At 45.7% G+C, this 19,833-nt stretch overlaps 2 protein-coding genes across 4 annotated transcripts in view; one reads left to right on the top strand and one right to left on the bottom strand.

Annotated features, from left to right (window-relative positions):
• stnB (stoned B) overlaps positions 1-4,635 on the top strand; it is a 36,889-nt gene extending 32,254 nt beyond the window's left edge. For both annotated transcript variants that reach the window (XM_077666433.1, XM_077666434.1), the window contains exons 8-9: positions 126-261; positions 3,645-4,635. In XM_077666433.1, the coding sequence (XP_077522559.1) occupies positions 126-261; positions 3,645-4,003 (495 nt within the window). In that variant the 3' untranslated portion in view covers positions 4,004-4,635. The remainder of the gene's footprint in view (positions 1-125; positions 262-3,644) is intronic.
• A 7,170-nt stretch (positions 4,636-11,805) lies between these two features.
• Positions 11,806-15,250, bottom strand: LOC144133361 (thioredoxin domain-containing protein 9). 2 transcript variants are annotated; one of them, XM_077666432.1, is made up of 4 exons: positions 15,140-15,250; positions 13,894-14,014; positions 13,065-13,318; positions 11,806-12,147 (listed from the first exon to the last, which is right to left on the bottom strand). In XM_077666432.1, the coding sequence occupies exons 2-4, from the start codon at positions 14,012-14,014 to the stop codon at positions 11,860-11,862; spliced, it is 663 nt and encodes a 220-aa protein (XP_077522558.1). In that variant the 5' UTR covers positions 15,140-15,250; the 3' UTR covers positions 11,806-11,859. The 2 variants fall into 2 exon arrangements, with proteins under 2 accessions (XP_077522558.1, XP_077522557.1); XM_077666431.1 differs by having other exon boundaries at positions 15,083-15,230.
• Between the last annotated feature and the right edge of the window lie 4,583 nt (positions 15,251-19,833).

Below are 19,833 nucleotides of genomic sequence, written 5' to 3'. Positions count from 1 at the left end.
CTGCACAATCGGTCACTTAAGCATGTTCACTTTGTGGTGTTACAGCAGCAAATGCATTTGCTGTGCACCAAGCAACAGTATGTTCGTCGAACTCAACGGTCTGCCCTCCCTCTCTTCGCGTGCAGGGTCTGGAGCGCATCATTGGCGCTGCCCAACCGCTTGAGACCAGTCTCATAGAGGTGTCAACGGGGCAGGCCAAGTACGAGCACGCTTTCAAGGCTGTCGTGTGGCGCATACCTCGGTTGCCGAAGGAGGGTCAAGGTAAGGCTCGCGACCTCAGTGATCAAATCAAGTAAGGTCACTAGAAGCATTTCAAAGCTCCAACGTGGAATGCCATTTGCCTAGGGAGTGACCCTCCCCTCCCGAAAAGTATAAGCTACCGAGTTGTTAAAGGACTTCATGCGAAACCTTGTGACAGAGTAAAAAAGAGCATGTGCAGTGAATTTAACACTGGTTCTTGAGTTTTCAGATCGATCTCTCAGACCATCTTGAGCCGAGTCTTGATGGCGTTGCAGTGAATTGGCTGTTTCTGGCGCGTGGGGAGGCATGTAGTTTGGTGCCGCAACCTTAGCAGCACAACATTGTTGAACCAAACCTATCGGGGATAAGCAGTATGGTACACCTTCACTTCAACTAGTCGAAGAAATCAAGGTAAATTCTGCTTGGGGGTTTCTAATTGAGATTTTATTTTGCACCTCGTTACAGGAAATGGGTTGTTTGCTGCTAACAATTGCTGCCTGACAGCAGCAGCAGCAGCAGCAGCTTTAAAGGAATAGACACCAAAATTTTGGTTGTGTGTTCTGTTTTTCGGAATGGTGCGCAAGATATCTGTAAAGATGGGCCACCATGTGAATTCACCTAAGCCTGTTTAATGGTTTATAATTAAGTCTTTTTCTCTCAGTTTGTTTTCGTTTCAGCAGTCAAACAGCAGCTGTAGTGTTACAGTTGAGTTGAGAAATTGTTGAGGTCATGTCAGGCATACTGAAATTTTCATGTAATTGTTGTTTGTTCATTTGTTATCATTATAAGTCTCTTGAAGAAAGGTGGAGTAAAGGCTGAAGTGAATTAAAGAAACAAAGTAGCAATTTTATAGCAGTTCTTGTATGCGCCATGTGACCTCAACATTGTCTCAGCTTGTCTGTGGTGTCATGGTCATTTTTTGTCAGCAGAAACCGAAAAAGCTTTAGCGAAAAATTGATTTATATATTGTTTAGCAGGCGCAGGCCAATTCAACATGGGGATCTACGTATACCAATGTCTCTTGCACCATTTCAAAGAAGAAAATGCGCAACAAAAATTCGGGTGTGCATTGTTTTTCATATCTTTAACAAATGATGCACTTGCACCTCTCATATTCGAGAAAATATAGCAACTTAACAGCTCAGAAGGGGCTTTTACTTTTCATAGAGCTTTGTTGCCGTCCATGTTTTTGTATCGACGTGATTAAAAGATAAAAAAGGATAGTGATTGTTGTCAACCACTTTTGGAGGACAGTCAAACCTCGTAATAGCGAGCAGGTGAAAAATAGTAAAATAGTTCGATATAACCAAGATTCATAATATAAATTTTGCCAAAAACTCGTGTAAGAGAAGTGCAGTTTAGTTGGCGAAAGAATGGCAACTTGGAGAGGTCTTTCGCAAAGTTTTAGCGCCATGTCAGAGCCGCTCGCTGCAATTGCGGAAGCTACAACTAACCAAATGCCAGTGAGGTTGGCTTTCCCGCACAACACCGCCAGCTTGTGGTGGCGGCAGGTCTTATGCCAGCTAGGGTGGCTTCCCCGCATTACAGCGATGTCGCGTGAAAAATGGGACACCAGAATGAAAGCTATTGCAGTTTTTGCCACCTCCGAGACACCTCCGTTGACGTGAGCACAATATGGCTGCCGGGAGGCTACAACCAACCATGCCACAGGTTCTGGGGTGCCATTGACGGAGGCGAGAGGTGCGAATGGGTACTGACAGCCTGGCTACCGACTGTTCGTGCTGCAATATCTTCCATGGTGCTGTTAGCTAGTGCGAGATAAACCATGAACACAGTCGCTAACACTTGCCGCACGTTCACCAGTCTCTCTTGTAGTGAGGCAAAGCCCGCTGCCTGCCATCAGAGCGAGCACAGCTTGGTGCTCGGTAATTTGATACCTCCGTTTTTTCGCAAAACGCTTTTGATATACAAAATAACTGTGTGTATGTGTCAAAATTATTTACGAACAGTTCAATATAGCCAGTAATTGGTTCCATCCATGTTCGTTATACACTGCAATTATTGACAGTAAAAGTTTTCTACCTCTGTTCATGACAGGAGCAGAGGTAAATATTTTCTCACAAGGTCCTTGTTTGTGTGTGGCTTTCGTCAAAAGGCAGAGGCCTTGCTGGTTATAGCTGGAAAACTGGCACAGAATCATTTGTACATAGGTAGGGGTTGGAATTTTCGGTCTTTATTTAAAAAAATTCGACAGACTTTTATCACTGTTTATTTCAGAATGCAACTTCTTTGGCATATTTTTTGTGTTAGATTTTTGTGTGTGTGAAATATATACTAAGATCCCTGTGTGGTCAAAAGTGCCATACAGTTCATCTTGGCTTTTTGAATAGAAAAAACAGCTCTTATAGCAGTGATTAAAACAAAAATGGTTGTATTAAAAGGTACTCTCACAGAAGGAAGCCATACAGTCGTAATAACATAAAAGCATTGAAGGTAAGTTATCGGGCCGTGTAAGTTTACTTCTTAAAGCCTTATTGCTGTGTTCTGGTTGCAGTCTGTGCTGAACGAGAGGACCGCGCATAATATGGTCCGCTTGTTGAGGTGGTGAAATGGCTGCTTAACTGTTGCGGAAGCCACAACTTGACACTATCGTTCCGTTTTTGCATGGTTTTGCATTGATGGTTGTTTGTTACGGTTCCAAAAGTTGTCGCTATCTTTACATGCAGTGGGAAAACTAAGTTCAGTTGTATTGGTGCACGATGCCATTGATGCGAAACTGAAAGTGAGGACTGGACCTCTGCCATATGTCTTGAGAGTGAGATACACATATAAACTGAGTGCAGAAAAAATGCTGTCTAGACAAGGCAGGGTCAGCTGAGCACTGATGCTCTGTGTTGGGTGCAAATTGTTTATGCCCATTTTTCATTTGTGTTCTTGACCTTGTGGAACCTCTCTCAGCACTGTGCTTTACCATGCTACATGTATCCCTCCTCTATCTCTGTGTATGCTTTGAAGTCTTTGCAAAACTAACATGAAATAGTTGTAGTGTCACTGCTGCTAGAAGTATGGTTCACTTTCGCTGTTTGCAGTCAACAATGCAGGACAGGAGACAAAATTAATTCATTCTGTTAACTGCATTTGTTGCCATTAGTAGTACCATCATTCCCTATTCATTTGGCCTTCTCTTTGTTTACGTTGTTCTTTCCTCACAGTGACTTCGCCATAGACATGAAGCTTTTGCTTGCTTAATAATTTGTGCGGACTTTACTTGTGAAGAATGTCGAGTGATTAACCAATTTGATTGGTAATTTTGGAGGACAGCTTTGCTACTGGAACAGCAGCTTTCACTGAAAGTGGCATTCTGACTATCCTGAAATCCATCGGAGTGCATGGCACCCGTGGTGCTGTGAACACGGTGTGATTTCCCATTGCCCCGTCTGCAGGTGCCTACACCAGTCAGCTGTTCCTGCTACGACTAGACCTGACCTCATTTGACCAGATTCCTGCATCATTCGAACAACACGTTGCTGTCGAGTTCACTATGCCAGCAACCAGTGTGTCACACACAACGGTGCGGTCGATCTCGGTCTCCAACGAGAACCCGCCGGAGAAGTATGTCCGCTACCTATCCAAACATGAGTACCGAGTGGAAATGGAGCTCCAGACGGGTGAAGTGCCCCCCTCGGAGACTGAAATCTCTAGCCTGGCTGCCGTAGCCCAGCAAGCGCCCCCCTATGAGCCAGCTACGACTGTTGCTGCCGCTGCTGTTGCCACCGCCGCCACCAGCGACGACTCAGACTGAGTGTGCTGCAGTGCCATGCACATGTTGCGCCCCCTCGGCTGCCCTCACGTGGGGCGCAGTGCCCTATCTAGTCACAGCATGTATGTCAGGTGTTCAGTCTTCTGTGCTATGCACAATGTGTTCCTGTTGAAAGAGAGTTTTAAGATCCCGTTTTTTCTTGTGCATGTATTATGACTGCTTGTTTTCAAGTTTTTTGTTGACTCTGTACACGGGCTGTGTCATCTCTGTGATCGCTCAGCGGCATCCGGAAAGGGTTGTGCGGTCGAGAAGACGCGTGACTGCAGCCATAGTTCACTCATGCGTTGCCAGCTCGCCAAGAGCCATGGCAGAGCTGCTTTTGCCGTCAGGCAAAGAAAAAGGCTTCTGCCTGTGTTCCTGTTGACCATGTTGGCTATGCAAATGGTCTTGGAGCACTTGCTTGTACGTGCAGGAGCTTTGGAGTGTCTCGGCATCTGTTGTAGCAGTGTGCGCTCTGCAAATAAAAGGTCTCTACAATGGCAGCTGGCAATGGGGCGACCAAGTCATTCGTTGCACAACTGTATATCCATGGCCGGGAGGTTCTGTGCACAAGGTGTGTCTGTATGGGCACCAGTCATTACGGAAGGAAAATAAATACAAAACACTAAGCACAATTACTGCATTTCATTTTGATTTCGTTGTCTACTGAATCTGTGACGAGCTGGAAAATGTCTGTTTTCTTTTGGTTCCTAATAGGCCTTTGTTCACCGCCGCGGTGGCTCAGTGGTTATGGCACTCGGCTGCTGACCCAAAAGACGCGGGTTCGATCCCGGCTGTGGCGGCCCAATTTCGATGGAGGAAAAATTCTAGAGGCCCGTGTACTGTGCGATTTCGGTGCACGTTAAGAGAACCCCAGGTGGCCAAAATTTCCGGAGCCCTTCACTACGGCGTCCCTCATAGCCTCAGTTGCTTTGGGACGTTACACTACCATAAACATAAACATAATAGGCCTTTCCCACAGGCCAAGGTTTGTTATCGGTGATATTTAATTGTCATAAGGTTGGGATATGAGCCCTCAAAAACGAAATATCTTCCTGTTTCATTTCATCGCGAGGGATTCTGTGATGGGTCGGGAGAATGATCAGTTTTTGCTCTTGCATTGGTGTGCAGTTTATCCAGCTGGAAACCCTCGGCATAAGTAGAGAATGTGTTCTGTGTCTGCCTTGATCTCTGGACAGTTGGGATAAGATTGCCCTGCATTGGATACCTGGTCACGCTGGGTTCCAGGAAAATAAGTTGGTTCATCAACAGGCCCGCGAAATCAATATCCGGGCACCTTGGATCCCCTGGCCAAATCCGACATCAGTGGAAGATGCCGCAACATACAAAGAGCAAATAGCTGGACACTTCCAGAACATTAGGGAAAATCGCACATTTTTACTCCAACCTCGCCCGTCGCTGAACATGGAACAAGCACACGTCCCTCGCAAAGTTCACTCTCCACACTCCACTAATGCCCTACAACTTCAGACGGCATTCTCTACTTATGTAACACTGCCATTATCTCCTCTTATTTCCCTTATCTTCTCCCTCTTTCCTGTAGTGCTTGGCTTAGATTATCAGCAGGACTTGGCGGGACAAGCACTTCTTCACTGGGCCTTAGCGCTGGCTCAAATAAAGATTTTTTTTCCTCCTCCTCCTCCTCAGCATGAAGAGAAGCGTGGCAGCTGTTATGAATTAAATGGTGTGCGAACAGCACAGGGACACTGAAGACAAATTGTAGTTGGCATGTATTGATATGGCCCCGCATTCTACAGCTCTCATCGAAAGTGGAGCTTTTATAAGCTAGAAAACGCCAAGAAAGGAAATATAGGTGCCGCCATTACCAGTAGATTTTATGAGTACAATGTATGCATCGACAGATTTTTTTTTGAGCCGATGCTGGAGGCTACCCTTCACCATCATACTTTTCAAAACTGTGGCAACTCTGTCCTTTTCGGCAAAAATATCGCAAGTTTCATTTGACTGGCGGGAAGATTGTTTAGTGCAATTTTCTTGCCAATAAATGCATGTTTCGCTGCCAAACAAAAGTCAACATAACCAGAAAGAACCAGCAAATGGTCTTTACTGAGCACTGAGCAGAGCACTGAGAACCATATTTTGTACATGTGGGAGCCTGGAATTTGCACATGGAAGGACAAAATTTTTGAGTTGCTGGATTATATGTGAATGTATTTTGGCCAGTGCAAAAGCTACTCTTGCTGATTGTAATTTTTGGGCAGGCCACCTTCCTAGAGGATTATAAATGACTTGTAGTTTTCTGATGCTATTCTCTTGGCACCTCTTTTGCAGCAGCATTGAAAAAGCATATTGCAACAGGATCTGTGGTGCAAAGGCAATGCCTTTTTTAGCATGCCCCAGTGAAATGCACTTTATGTCAAACATTGCTATGCTGAGCATGTCTGCTGGCATGTGTGCTGGCTAGGTCCTTATAAGAAAACTCAAGAGCAGCGGCACTGTTGACTGGCAGCACATCACAACTGCTTAAAGTGAATACTGCAGTTCTGAATGGCATTTGAAAAACATTACTGCGAGGTACTGTTGCGAGCCAAATGCTCCTGCTTACCTGCAGCCTCTGAACCACAAGTGGCAGCTGTAATGTCGGTAGGAGTGGCATCAGATATCTTAGGTTTCCATAATGATCCACACGGAACGGGACAATCCAGTTATTTTGGACTATCCAAAAAGTGCCATGCTTTCAAAAATGCTACATGGGGATGGTTCCTTGACAACATGATTGGAGACCTCTTGGTATAGAGCGATGAAACTTTGTCCATGGCACATTCTGTGCAGCTAATATGTGTGCCACTGAATGACCTTTAATCACCTGCTCAAAATCCCAGATATTAAAAATGTCCCAGAGAGTTGCACTATATTTTTCCCGGTTAATACTTTCCCGGAAAACACTATTTTCCGGCTACCACGTTTAAAATTTCGAGAAATTGTGGTCGTATAATACGTTTATTGACCAACTGCACATGTGCAAACATTCAAGTTTTTTACGGGTAACCCGCCGTGATGGCTTCTCTGCAGTGCCTCGATGCGACGAGGCGAAGCACCACCACCGCCGAGAACAAGAAAATAAACCGCGCTAGCATCGCGACGGCCGTTTCTGCGGGGACGCGATGTGAAGCGGAGAAACGCTAAGGTTTCTTCGCGGTGCATAAGGGAAAGGAGGCGAAGCTTGTACGAACTACAGCCATGCGCTTATATACGAACGGGCCGGGTCTGGGAAACAGCTTAAAAAGCAGAAACTGCGGCAATCAGCCGCCGCGGTGGCTTTCCCACGGTACTTGGGTGCAAAGGGGCGAAGCTTTCGAAAATGACAAGGAAGAGATTTTGGTTGCTTTCGTCACTGCCGACGACGGACCGGATGAGTTACGAATTTCCTTCCGCGCTAAAGACAGCGCGAACGCGGACTGAATTCAGCGAGCACTGGAGTAGGATCTGTTCAGCTGTTTTGCAAAGGAATGCCGAACGACGTTTTTATAAAGTGAAAGTGTCAATAAATAGCTTTTTACCTCATTTAACAGTTACATTTCTCAAAATCAGGCAGTTTGGATCATACGTTTTCCGGGATACGTTTTTTCCCGCAATTATAAAAAAGTATCATCGAGGTTTTACTGTATTTAACTAAATAAAAATTTAGGAATGCCCTCCTGAATGTGCAGGATCCTGTACCGCAATAACTTTGGGAACTCCTCTTGGCGTGCTTTGTGTCCATTGCAGGTCTGTGCTTCTGGTGAAAGCACTACTGGTAGTGTGGCTGGTAACTGCCATTTTAGTCCCCAGATTACTACACACGAGCTCGGGCATGTTTGGCATTGCGAGGAGGAGGTTGCAAAGAGAGGAAATATGCGATAACTTACAAGAAGCCCTTTGCCTTCCCTCACTTGGTGGTTCGTGATACGACCACTATGGGCGCCACAGTCTGTTTTTCGCTCAGTGTATCGCGGCGCAACAGCAAGGGACGCTGCAGTTTTATCAAGTGACTCCAGTGTGGATGTATCCGACGCGAAGTCCTAGGATTTGCTCATACAGCTGTCGCGCGAGACTACATGGTAGCAGGGGCTACACACACGAGGAATATATACCTTTCGCAATCCTTTCAGACACACATTATGTTCTACTTTCGAGCAAAATCTGAAAATTTGCATGTATATTTGAACGCCCCATTTCACAAAAATATCAATGGTGCAAAAACTCTGGAATTAACGCATGCCACACACTTCCACACTACCGATGTGCAGCCCTATTCTTCAAAGAGACATTTGTGCCCATTATTTTCATTTTACCAAAGCAGTTTCCACAACGGAAATTCAGCTACAACCTCTTTTAGTGGAACATTCCATTGCATGAGACAAGAAAAATGTTACAGCAGCAACAACACTTTCTTGGCGCACCATAGAACTTTACAATGCCCATCGTTATTTCTTGCTTTCGAAAAACGATCCTATTTTCTAGGCACTAAATGGCCCTACCGTACTGTCCAGCAGGGATTTCAAATGTAGCTGGCATCACTAACTGCATGAAAACAACTGTAGACGCTTAAAAAAAAAATATTTCAAAAGTCTTGTGCCTAATCATAGACACCTTGGCAGACAAAGTGCAACACCTTTGCACTTTCCTGATACATGAAAAGATTTAGTTGTCATATGAAATAGCACATAAACTGAAACAAAGTCCTTCTTGATCACAAGAGCCGCATGAGCTCTTTTTATTGTTGGAGGCATAAGAAAATGATGTCGTGAACAGGGAATGAAAGCTTCTGTGAAGGAAAAAGTTCTAAATGTTGCAACAAAAGACATCTCCTTTAACCTATTTAGGCTTGTGACCATTCATAATGACACAATGTGGCTTTTGCTAGAAATGATGTGTTTGACGAGTTATGCAGGAATGGCAAAGGAGGTATCTCTTTGTGCACCATAAAAATGATTTCAGCATAGCAACAACATAACCAAAACAGAGCAGCCACAACACTCGCAGTAAGACCATCAATGACATTTGGAATGAGAGCTCTGTAGCAGCTCGCACTGATGTATTTGCGCAAAATACTATTATTGCATAACTAGAGCAGTCGCAGTGGCTTGGCGGTTAAGGTGCTCGGCTGCTGACCTGAAAGATGCGGGTTCAATCCCAGCCACGGCGGTTGCATTTCGATGGAGGCAAAATGCTAGAGGCCGTTAAAGGCACGTTAAAGAACCCCAGGTGGTCTAAATTACCGCAGCCCTCCACTACGGCGTCCCTCGTAGTCCAAGTCGCTTTGGGACGTTAAACTCCATAAAACCAAAACCTATTCTTGCATAACTTGCATAATGCTAGTACGCAACAGAGACAGGCCGAGTGCCATATAGAGTGCTTCCCTGCATCACAGCTGTGTTGTGTGAAAAATGGCAATCAAAGAGAAAGCTATAGCCATTTTCACCGCTTCCGTGGCAGCTGACGTGAGCAAACTAGGTACGGTTACTGTAAGGCTAAACTTCTGGGGAGCTGCAGATGAGTGTGAGAGTTGTGAACACGTGCTCACCACCTAGTTACCAACCCTCCATGCAGCTGTATCTTTCTTGGCATAGTTTAGTGAGATAAGGAAATTAGTGCGAGATAGAAGTGGGAACCTTAGCGCGACTGCTTGCCGTATACCACCAATCGCTTGTATATGCGGCGAAGCCTGCTGCCTGCCATCCAAATGGGCACTGCGTGGAGCTGGGAAGTTCGATATACCCGTTCAAGATATACAGTAAAAATTGCATGCGTTTGTTAAAAATATTTGGGAAGAGTTTGGTTTAGTCAACAAATATCCACATTTGTTATACCAAGGTTTGATTATTTACATGCGCACTAGGTAATTGGAAGGTGACCACGTAATAACAAGCAGGGCATTATACAGTTTATGAACTTGCATTAAGGTGCCATATCACGCGCAATATATGGATCTGGTGTAAGGCCATTATGTCATGGTGGTTCACTCCAAAATGAAAAATTTTAATATATTACAACCTTTGTCCGTAAAGTTATGAGACTGAGTCCATTAAAAAAAATGCGTTTAACATTGAAATCATTTGTGCAGCACCCCTTCGAAATAGTCTCCCTTGCCGTCTATACACAGCTTCCAACGTTTCTTGAGGTCTTGGAAACAGTTGGAAAACGCTTCTTTTGGCAGGGCTGTCAGCTCCTTTGTCGTGGTGTCTTGAATGGCCTTTACGCTCCTCATCCAGCGACCTTTTAGGGCTCTCGTCACACGAGGAAACAGGAAAAAATCGCATGGGGAGAGGTCAGGCGAGTATGGTGGATGGGGAAGTACAGTAATGCAGTGCTTGGCGAGAAATTTTGTCACGCTGAGAGCAGTGTGCGGCCTTGCGTTATTGTGGAGAAGGCTCCATTGTCCAGATGCCCATAAGTCAGGGTGACGGCGTCGCAGTGCATCACGCATGTGTTGGAGCACGCGGATATAAAACTCTTCATTCACCATCTGCCCTTGTGGGACAAACTCTTGGTGTATGACACCTCTGGCATCATCTTTGTTTTGGTCTTCTGTTGCCGCACCTTTCTCGACGGCGGAGAGCTTGTGGACCACCATTCGGCACTTTGCCTCTTGTTTGAGGATCGTATTGAAAACACCATGTTTCGTCTTCAGCAATGATGCTGTCGACGAATGCAGCATCCTTCCCTGCCTCGGAGAGCAAATCAGCGCTTACTGATGCTCGTGCGCCCTTCTGGCCCTGTGTGAGGGAGTGCGGCACAAGTCTGGCATTCAGCTTTCGTTTCCCCAAGTTCTCATGCAAAATTTGGTGGCATGTTGTCTTACTAATGTCGAGAGTATCTGATAGCATGCGGACTGTAATGGTGCGGTCTTGCTGTACGATTTCCCCGATCCGAGCCACGTGTTTTCATTCCATGAGGTTGAAGGGCGCCCATGCCTTGTGTCGTCTTCCACCGACTTTGTCCCTGAAACGAACCTCTTGTGCCACTCGAAAACTCGCGCCCGCGATAATGTCTCGTTGCCATAAGTGTCACGAAGGAGCTCATGCGTTTGTGTAGCTGTCTTGCCAAGCTTCATACAGAATTTCATGTTTACACACTGTTCGAAGTGGATGTCCATTTCTCCACATTCACTCACAGTAGAAAGCGCAGAGGACTAGTGACGTATTTTTCTACACGCAGTGCCATCTAGCGGCTGCCACAGCAATTAACATAAATAGCTCAGGTTACCCCCAAAAAAAGGTGCTACACATACACACCAACATTTGTTTTGGGGAATCATTTCTAGAGAAGAAATTAAATGTCTCGAAACTTTACAGACAAAGGTTGTACATTATGCAGTTATGTAGTACAAACTTCAAACAATAAATGCTGTAAACAACACAGCTTCCAGATCTTACTTCATCAGCATAGAGCTTGAATTTCCAGCAAATTATGCTTATCAATGCACAACTGACACCAAGTGCTCGCCATGAAATATAGGGCTCACCAGAGATATGCAGCGTTTGGTAAGAATGCTGAAGCGATCTATAGTATGCCTCAATTCCAATTAATTTCATTATTTGCCTCAACACAGGAAAAGTTCTAAAGATAGAAAAAATTTTAAGAGAAAAAAAGAGAATGCTTGCACCAAGCAAGCTATGCCAGGCGAGACTATTCAGAAAATAAATGAATTGGGGTAATGTGCTAAAGAGAGCAGTCCTGAACTTCCCCTCTGCCCCGGTAAGCTGCATATAAATAACCTGACCTAACAAGCAAAAAAATGATGAGAGAAGCCCATTGCAAACAGACCGACTCCCAATAGATGCATATGTGAGCCCAGCTCATTTTCTTTGTTCACACACGATTCTAACGATGCGTCAGTCATCGTCGTCACTGTTATCTTCAGCAGACCCACGGATGGTCTTGCGCTCAACGGAGAGCAGTGGCCTGCGTTCCTTCTGCGCCTGAGTAGGGGGAACGCTCAGGTCTCCAGAGTAGTTGATGACGTGGGCACGCGCAATGCGCCATTCCAGCATTTCAGTGCTGAAGTCGTCTACGCCGCCAAGGTCGTCAAAGCCAACAATGAAGTCCTTTGACTTGAAGTCTTTGAAGAGCACGATGGTGGGAAGCACGCGAATCTTCATGCGCTCGCACAAAAATGGAGCCTGTGCACAACAGACATGAGGCAACAGGGTCAGTGAGATGATCTAGCAGCTGTCTCACCAAAAAGACAGAGCTCAGAAGGAAAAGTATGTTCTTTTGCCCCCCCCCCCCCCCCTCTTCTCAAAGTACTACGGTTACTATGCCAGACATAAAACACAGGAGTGGGTACTTCAGCACTGCCTGGCACTATTTAACCAAGCGTGGTCCCATTATAAATAACCAATTAGAATTCTTCTCTTAGCATTCCCACGCTTACATTAGAAGTGTTATTATGGTCTCTAATGCAATGCATTCACCAACATTCTGCCTCACATAAGCATTTACAACATCTTAGGTTAGCTTTTCATTTGTCATTTGTTCATTTCATTATTAAGTTTCTGGTTTGTTAGCTGGGAGGACTGACACAATCAGTTGGCTCAAATTTTAGTGTGGGAAGAGCCCTCAGCAATGACACTATACCTCCAGCAAGCAAGTGGTGTAAGGCTTGCAAATTATGCACATAAAACAGACCACAAATATCACTTTAAGAGGTTAAAATCCAAACATTATTTTCATTTGTGACCTGGGTTCAAAACACTGTTGAAAAGACGTTGCAGTGAACCTGTGCAGAACTGTACTACAAAAAAGCGAAACGTAATTTTCATGGGCCACCATATCTCACAATAGTGGTGATGAAACTATTCATCTGCCCATCCTGTGTGCTTGTCATAGCAGCATTAGATGGCTGAGCAGCAAACCTGTGTGTGCTAGCTGAAAGAGATTGAATACAGAAGGAGTTCCTTTACACTGCACTACATGGCACTAAGCCATCCACTGCCAACCATTTCATGCCTGCACAAAGATCATCCCCAGCTACTAGCACGGTTTGGTTCATCACTGCGAGGTCTCTGCGGACTAACACCTCATCATCATAGCCCACCTTATCAACACTGATCTTGCAGAAACGTGTCTCGACGTGCTTTATGGCAAGGATGGCCAGATGCTTGTCCACGATCTTGCAGCGGAAGGCGCTCTGGCGGTAGAAGTGGACGACCACATCCTGGCTGGCCTTGCACGCCTCGAAAAACTCTGGCTCAGAAGCCAGCTCAGAGTATTCGCCATGGCCCTTCTCCAGCCACTCGCGCTTCTTCTTCTCGTACTTCTTCATGGCATCCAGGCGCTTTTGCCTAAGACCTGCAGCACATGCAGGTATGCCATTTATTCATTCAGTTATGTACAACTGGAATGCCCTAAAAATACATGTCGTTAATTATACCCTTAGCTATACAATGCAAGCCCATTTTGAAGTGCGACTGTGGTGCGCCTGACAGCTTTGGTGCACCTGCATTTTACTTTGCTTGGTTTTACAAACTTACGCTGTACAAACTTACGCTGTACACAGCTGCCTCAGCAAAGCTCTGAAAATGCACAAAATTTTGTCAATAAATTCTCATAAAGCAATAAAACATGCTTCAATTGTTGTTTGTAAACTGGAGCGCCCTCACCCTTTCATCCTTTTACGTCAAGGTACCGTCAAGGCTCCAACAGTAAAGTTCTGTGTCAAGCCATATGCCAACAAATGATGAAGGGAGAAGAGCAATGGTGATTATTTGTGCCTATAACAGTGTATTACACATTGCAAGGGGGAAAAGGAACTGTGAAGTAGTGAGGGATGAAGGTCTACACTTTACTTCTTCTGTGCTCTATGTGATGCAACCAACCAGTGCAAAAAACCACCATGAACCAAAGCTGATGAGGGAAAAACTTACCTTCAAGGTCTTCGTCAGCCATTTTGTCGAGCTTCTCAATCTCTGCATCTATCTGTTCTTCAATGACCTTAGATGCCTCCAAAAGGTTCTGGGCCAAGGCTGCCTGAATGTTGGCAGCCATCTGTGTACCATAACAAGCCAAACTAAGTCAACTGGGACGCCTTAACGTGCAAACACAATCTGCAACATTCTGATTAGAAAGGAGAAACTATATGACAAGTCTTTTAGCTAATCTTACCTCCAATCGCTTCATGCCCCTTGGTAAGCATAATTTTGGGCATCAGATGTTTTGGGCACAATAGAAAGTGCAAAATGGCTAGCGCAAACGAAGCAACAAGTGACCTGCTTTTGCGTGCCTATTATCTCAGGAAAGAGTATCATTGCTCACGTCACAAGGCACACAACCAATTGGCTGTATCTACGCTGCGCGGTTAAGAGGTGCGATCCTGCGTCATCAGATGCAAAAGCTGTTAGCCACGTGAACAATGCATTACAAATGTTGACAGCGAAAGCTACTGTTAAGTACTTCAGGCAGTGAAGCTGCAAATTTCCGCTTGCTGCATGACATCAATACTTTCTGCTTTTCTTTTTTTTCGCGACCGGCAACATTATGGAGTTAAAAAAAAAAAAACAGCCCGGAAGCGCAAAGTGCCAGCTGCGGTAGTAGTAACAAAGCAAGCCGACTCGATTGAGCACAGCGGATTGATCCGCAGCCGTCTAGCCACCATAAACGTCATCGCGCATTACTCGCCAGAAACATGACGAAACCTCGACGAAGTAGCTGTGCGTCGTTTAGGAAGCCAAGAGCGAAATGCATGTGAGTGTTTGCTCAACTGCGAATGGGCAGCTCACATCCACCGACAGATTTCGAAGACAAATTTCAGGTGATCAAAGACCAATGAAAGTCGCGTGCATATAAGTTCCTGCCGGCTTTGCCAGCTAGTGTATCAAAAGTGGGATGTGAACAGAATTTGTGATTGACCCCTTAAGAGACCAGCGAGCATTGGTTCAGGTGCGTACAGCGGCGCCAATGCAATGACAAATATGGGCATAATTTAACTTCTACCCTTGCCTGTATTCTGGGCGTGGGCGCGATCCGCGGCGAGCGGGTGACAGGTGCTTCAAACAGAGCTAACGCCACAAAAGCTGTCAGCTACAACAGAATGAGAGATGAGAGGCAAACACTGACCTTAATCTGTGGCGTTGAAAGCAACTGCAACCAGCACAATTCAAAGGCAAGACTCACTTTCGTCAACAACGCAGCCACACACGATACACACAACGGCGGGATGCGGTCACTAAACTCGGCTACAAATGGCTTAATGGGACACTGCAGCCGTGCAGCCGTTGCGAGCCAAGCGCGCGGGTAACGCCGTTGTATTCCAATTTCCAAAAGCTGTTAACAAAACAACAAACCTACTATTAGGGACAATACAATGTATATAGCTGCTTTAAAAATGAGTGTGCAATTTTTTTTGAGACAGCGTTTTATTCTGGCTTGCCAGTAGTTATAGTAGTTATATTGATTGCCGTGACTGACGCTCGCGTCACCGTCGTTGAGCGCGTTTTTCAATTCCATGATGTAGTCTTCAGGACAGTTGCCGGGCCAGTTGGTACATGATCTCACCGAAAAACAGCGCGCTTACACGGGACACGAGAAAGGAGACACGCACATACACAGCGCTGACTTACAACTGCAGGTTTTATTGCATTGCTCACAATAAATACTAGAAAGGAAAAAACAAAAACAGTGGAAAGGCGAGGAAGAATTCCTTCTGTCGCATCATGTCGTCAAAGTTATTCAAGATATTGAATCTCTTTTCTTGTTAATGCTATCGATGGTGCGCTAACGCATGACGCGGCTTTCCTATCTATGATGAAAGCTTCATACAGCTCGCGCTTGTGCTGGTGATTATATCGCCTCAAAATCTGGCTTCGTCCAAAGTTAGATGTGCAGTGACAGCCAGACACGTGTTTTGCCAGCGTGCTGCCGTATCCCGTGCGGATGTTAGTGGCGTGCTCTCGTAAACGGTCGTTTATGCAACGTCCACTTTGGCCCACATACGATGCACCGCATGACAGCGGGATCTCGTAAATTACCTCCGTGTCACAGGTGGTGAACATTTGTTCATGCTTCTTACTGCACCGCGCTGGTTTTGGGGCATCTTCGTTCACCAATCTGCAAAGCAAATTGAGCTTTCTGGGTGCAGTTGGAATCAAATCCACTCCAGCGCGCCCTACTATCTTCTTCAACGAGTGGCTGATCCCGTGTAGATACGGCATAGCAGCCCTCTTCTCTTTTTCTTTCCGTGGCTTCTTCGGGTGGCCAGATTGGCGGAGATCTTTCAGGAGCTTGAATCCGATCCCTGAAATGAGGGCATCCGGGAAGCCCGCTTCGCGTAGACGTTTCAGCTGGGACTCTGTGCTGGGACTCCTGAAAGATCTCCGCCAATCTGGCCACCCGAAGAAGCCACGGAAAGAAAAAGAGAAGAGCGCTGTTATGCCGTATCTACACGGGATCAGCCACTCGTTGAAGAAGATAGTAGGGCGTGCTGGAGTGGATTTGATTCTAACTGCACCCAGAAAGCTGAATTGATTTTTTGAGAATTGATATTTTGAGAGATTTTTTGATTTTCTGAATTGTGATTTTGAGGCGATATAATCACCAGCACAAGCGCGAGCTGTATGAAGCTTTCATCATAGATAGGAAAGCCGCGTCATGCGTTAGCGCACCATCGATGGCATTGACAAGAAAAGAGATTCAATATCTTGAATAACTATGACGACATGATGCGACAGAAGGAATTCTTCCTCGCCTTTCCACTGTTTTTGGTTTTTCCTTTCTAGTATTTATTGTGAGCAATGCAATAAAACCTGCAGTTGTAAGTCAGCGCTGTGTGTGTGCGCGTCTCTTTTCTCGTGTCCCGTGTAAGCGCGCTGTTTTTCGCTGAGATGATGTAGTCAATTTCAGCAAGCCAAAATATGCACTAACACAAACAAATAAACAAACAAACAAAGAGGCAGGGCAGCCAGACGATGTTTAGATAAGCTTAAAGGGTACTATCAGTGCTCCTCGACACGACTAATGGTGTCAACGTTTCCTGCTCTTTTCGGAGCAACTGTATTCCAAACGCAGATCTGAGGCACGGATCGCGTCTTCCAATCATAGACAGGGAGCGGTTGCCGAGCCGAGATTGCTCCGTGCAGCAAATCGGCGGATCCGACCGGAAGTTTGCGTGACGTTCTTTTTCAGCGGCGATAGCGGCGCCTTATATGCTCTGGCCAGAGCAAATGTACTCCAATCGCAATTTCAGGTCGCGCGCTCTGCGCCGGATTCAGGCGCTCTGTCACAGAGCGTGCAGACCGCTCCGGGCCTGCGATTGGAATTCATCATAAGAAACAAACCCTGTGGCTTGGTTACTTTTGACACAGACCGTACTTCGGGCGGATCCGATCAATGCTTTTTAATGCCCAAGGTTACTCAAAAAGTGTTTTTTTTTGCTCGTACGTTCGGCATCACGGGTGTGCTGTTGTGTTTTACTCCATTAATCGGCCCTAGAAGTGGGCTGATTCAAGTTGATATGACTGCGTTCAGTATGCGTCACGCGGTGGCGTAGTTTGGATTCTGAAGTATATATATTATATGTCCTGGGTATTTGATTCCCGCCCGGCGGTCTGATGGATTTAGTCCTCATTGCGCTTCTCTAGATTACCATCTACGAGGACAGCTATACATCTTTGATTCATGGATGTTTACCCGATGCTCAGAATCGGGAGATCGGCGTTCAATGCATGTACAGGGTTGGTCAAAAGCTCCCAAGACACAGGGTCCGCTTTTCAGTGGAATATTCTGCCACTTATGATAGTAATAAATGTATGAAGTTTCTCAGAGTTGAGAATGGTACTTCTCCTGTCCTCTACACAGATTTTGGGCTTCGGGGGTGCAGTAACTGCCCGACTATTGCGCTCGAAAGCAGACCCTGTGGCCGGGGGACTTTTGACCGACCCTGTACTTCGAGTGCGCCAGCAATTGAATCTTCTTTCTGTCACGCGCCTGAAAAACACCGTGCCTTCCAGTTGTAGCGCTTCAGTCACGTCGTTGTGGTGCCGCGTGCGAAGCGTGAAATTACTCCGGCCTATTTCCATGCAATATGAGGTCATGCGTTTTTCACCCCGCTCGTCCTGTTTATATGGACGCATTACTGCATGGACATACCATCCTTGATTAAGCTTCGGGTGCCTGGACAGTCCGTGCGACAAAGCCGTGTGTTTGACGTGTCACCGTTCAAACTAAGCCCCATTGTGCGAATGGCATGTATATTCATATCAGAATACTGCAAACCACTGTTTGGCCCAAGCACGAATGAATTTACATTATTACATAACCAAAAATCATGCCATGGCACCATGTGGCCCTGATATAATTTGTTAGGTCGCCCTAATCTCCTGCAACATCCTCTGCTACTGAAACAGTTACACAATTTTTGTTAGGTCATCCCACTCTTGCCATATGCAATCTGCAATTTAAATAGTCACCGCCTGGTTATGGCCAATCCCCCTTGTGGGTATATGCCATTTTGTGAGGGGACCAACAACACCACCAGGATTTTACTCTTTCAGACGAAACCTGCTGTGCTCACTGGGACGCTAACAACTTTTTAATGTTAAGTGTTTCTATCATTCGTTGTCTTTGACATATCGCCTCCATTGCTTCCATTGCTCCTTTGTTATCCTTTTTTCATCCTTTTCATATATTGTTCTTTTCTCCTGAGCTGCTCTGAGTGCACCACTGTAAAAGGCCTATGAGGCCGTTAGTGGACACCTCGCAATAAATGAATGAATGTATAAAAATTGATATTTCGCTACTTTGTCGAGAATTGCCGCACTCCTAACGCACCCTCTGCAGTATAGTAGCTACATTCCCTGTACTTTAAACCGGCATCCGGCTTACTTGTCACATGGCCTGAACTGTTTGAAATCGTGTCACGTGACTTGGTATGACGTCATATTACGTAGTTGTCACGTGAATTGGTATGACGTCACATTACATCGTTGTCACGCTATCTGCCATGACGTCATATTACACCAATCACGTGACATGACGTTGACCCATGACATCACATGGCTTCGTTTTTTGCGGACATGACATTGAAAGTGAACCATATAATGCTTCCGCATTAAAAACAGTTTAGTAAGGCGCGGGTTCGATCCCGACCGCGGCGGTCGCATTTCAGTGGAGGCGAAACGCTACAGACCCGTGTACTGTGCGATGTCATTGCACGTTAAAGAACCCCAGGTGGTCGAAATCATCTGGAGCCCTCCACTACGGCGTCCCTCGTAGCCTGAATTTATTTCTGACGTTAAACGCAAACCAAAACAAGCCTTAGGTTAATAAATGGTGTAATTATTGATTCATGCGATACACAACGTCTGCCTTGCTGTGCAATCCAGCTCAACACACCGCTCCGACGTACCTCTCAGCGTTTTTAAAATGAAAATCTGTAAAGGTTAAAAAAAGGACTCGGACCTGCAGACCAGTGAATAGCTCTAAGCAGGATCAAGGACAGCGCACCGAGGTACTGAAATGAAAAGGAGAGGGCAGAAACGCTGCATTAATTAAAGAACGAAATCAAGTTAATAGTGTACCGACCGAGAGGAGTAAGTAGACTCGGAGATGACACGTAACGGAAGAGCGAGGCAAACGATGGCCTTTAATTGGCAATATAGTGGATACACTCTAGACACAAAAACCCCTATGTGGGAGTAAAAAGGGAGTAAGCAGTCCTCCAGCGCAAGGGAGTGCACTCCCTTTGTAGTCATTTCTGTTCACAGTGTTGAGTCAAAATCGTGTATTCAGGGGTGGCAGAGTCAAGTATGCAAAACGAGATTGGGGTTTTTCCGGGGTAGGGGATGGCTGCGTGTGGCGCAGTCAGGCCTAAA

Source organism: Amblyomma americanum, chromosome 5, assembly GCF_052857255.1.
Source record: "Amblyomma americanum isolate KBUSLIRL-KWMA chromosome 5, ASM5285725v1, whole genome shotgun sequence".
NCBI lineage: Eukaryota > Metazoa > Arthropoda > Arachnida > Ixodida > Ixodidae > Amblyomma > Amblyomma americanum.
The sequence above is the reverse complement of the archived record's forward strand: the minus strand, read 5'-3'. Positions and strand labels throughout refer to the sequence as shown.

Bases quoted from the DNA above. Each gene is read 5' to 3' on its own strand.
- LOC144133361 (XM_077666432.1), bottom strand. From the start codon at position 14,014: ATGGCTGCCAACATTCAGGCAGCCTTGGCCCAGAACCTTTTGGAGGCA. The intron at 13,319-13,893 runs GTAAGTTTTTCC...CATGTGCTGCAG, and splicing joins GGCTGACGAAGACCTTGAAG to GTCTTAGGCAAAAGCGCCTG. The intron at 12,148-13,064 runs GTGGGCTATGAT...TGTTGTGCACAG, and splicing joins GCAAGATCAGTGTTGATAAG to GCTCCATTTTTGTGCGAGCG.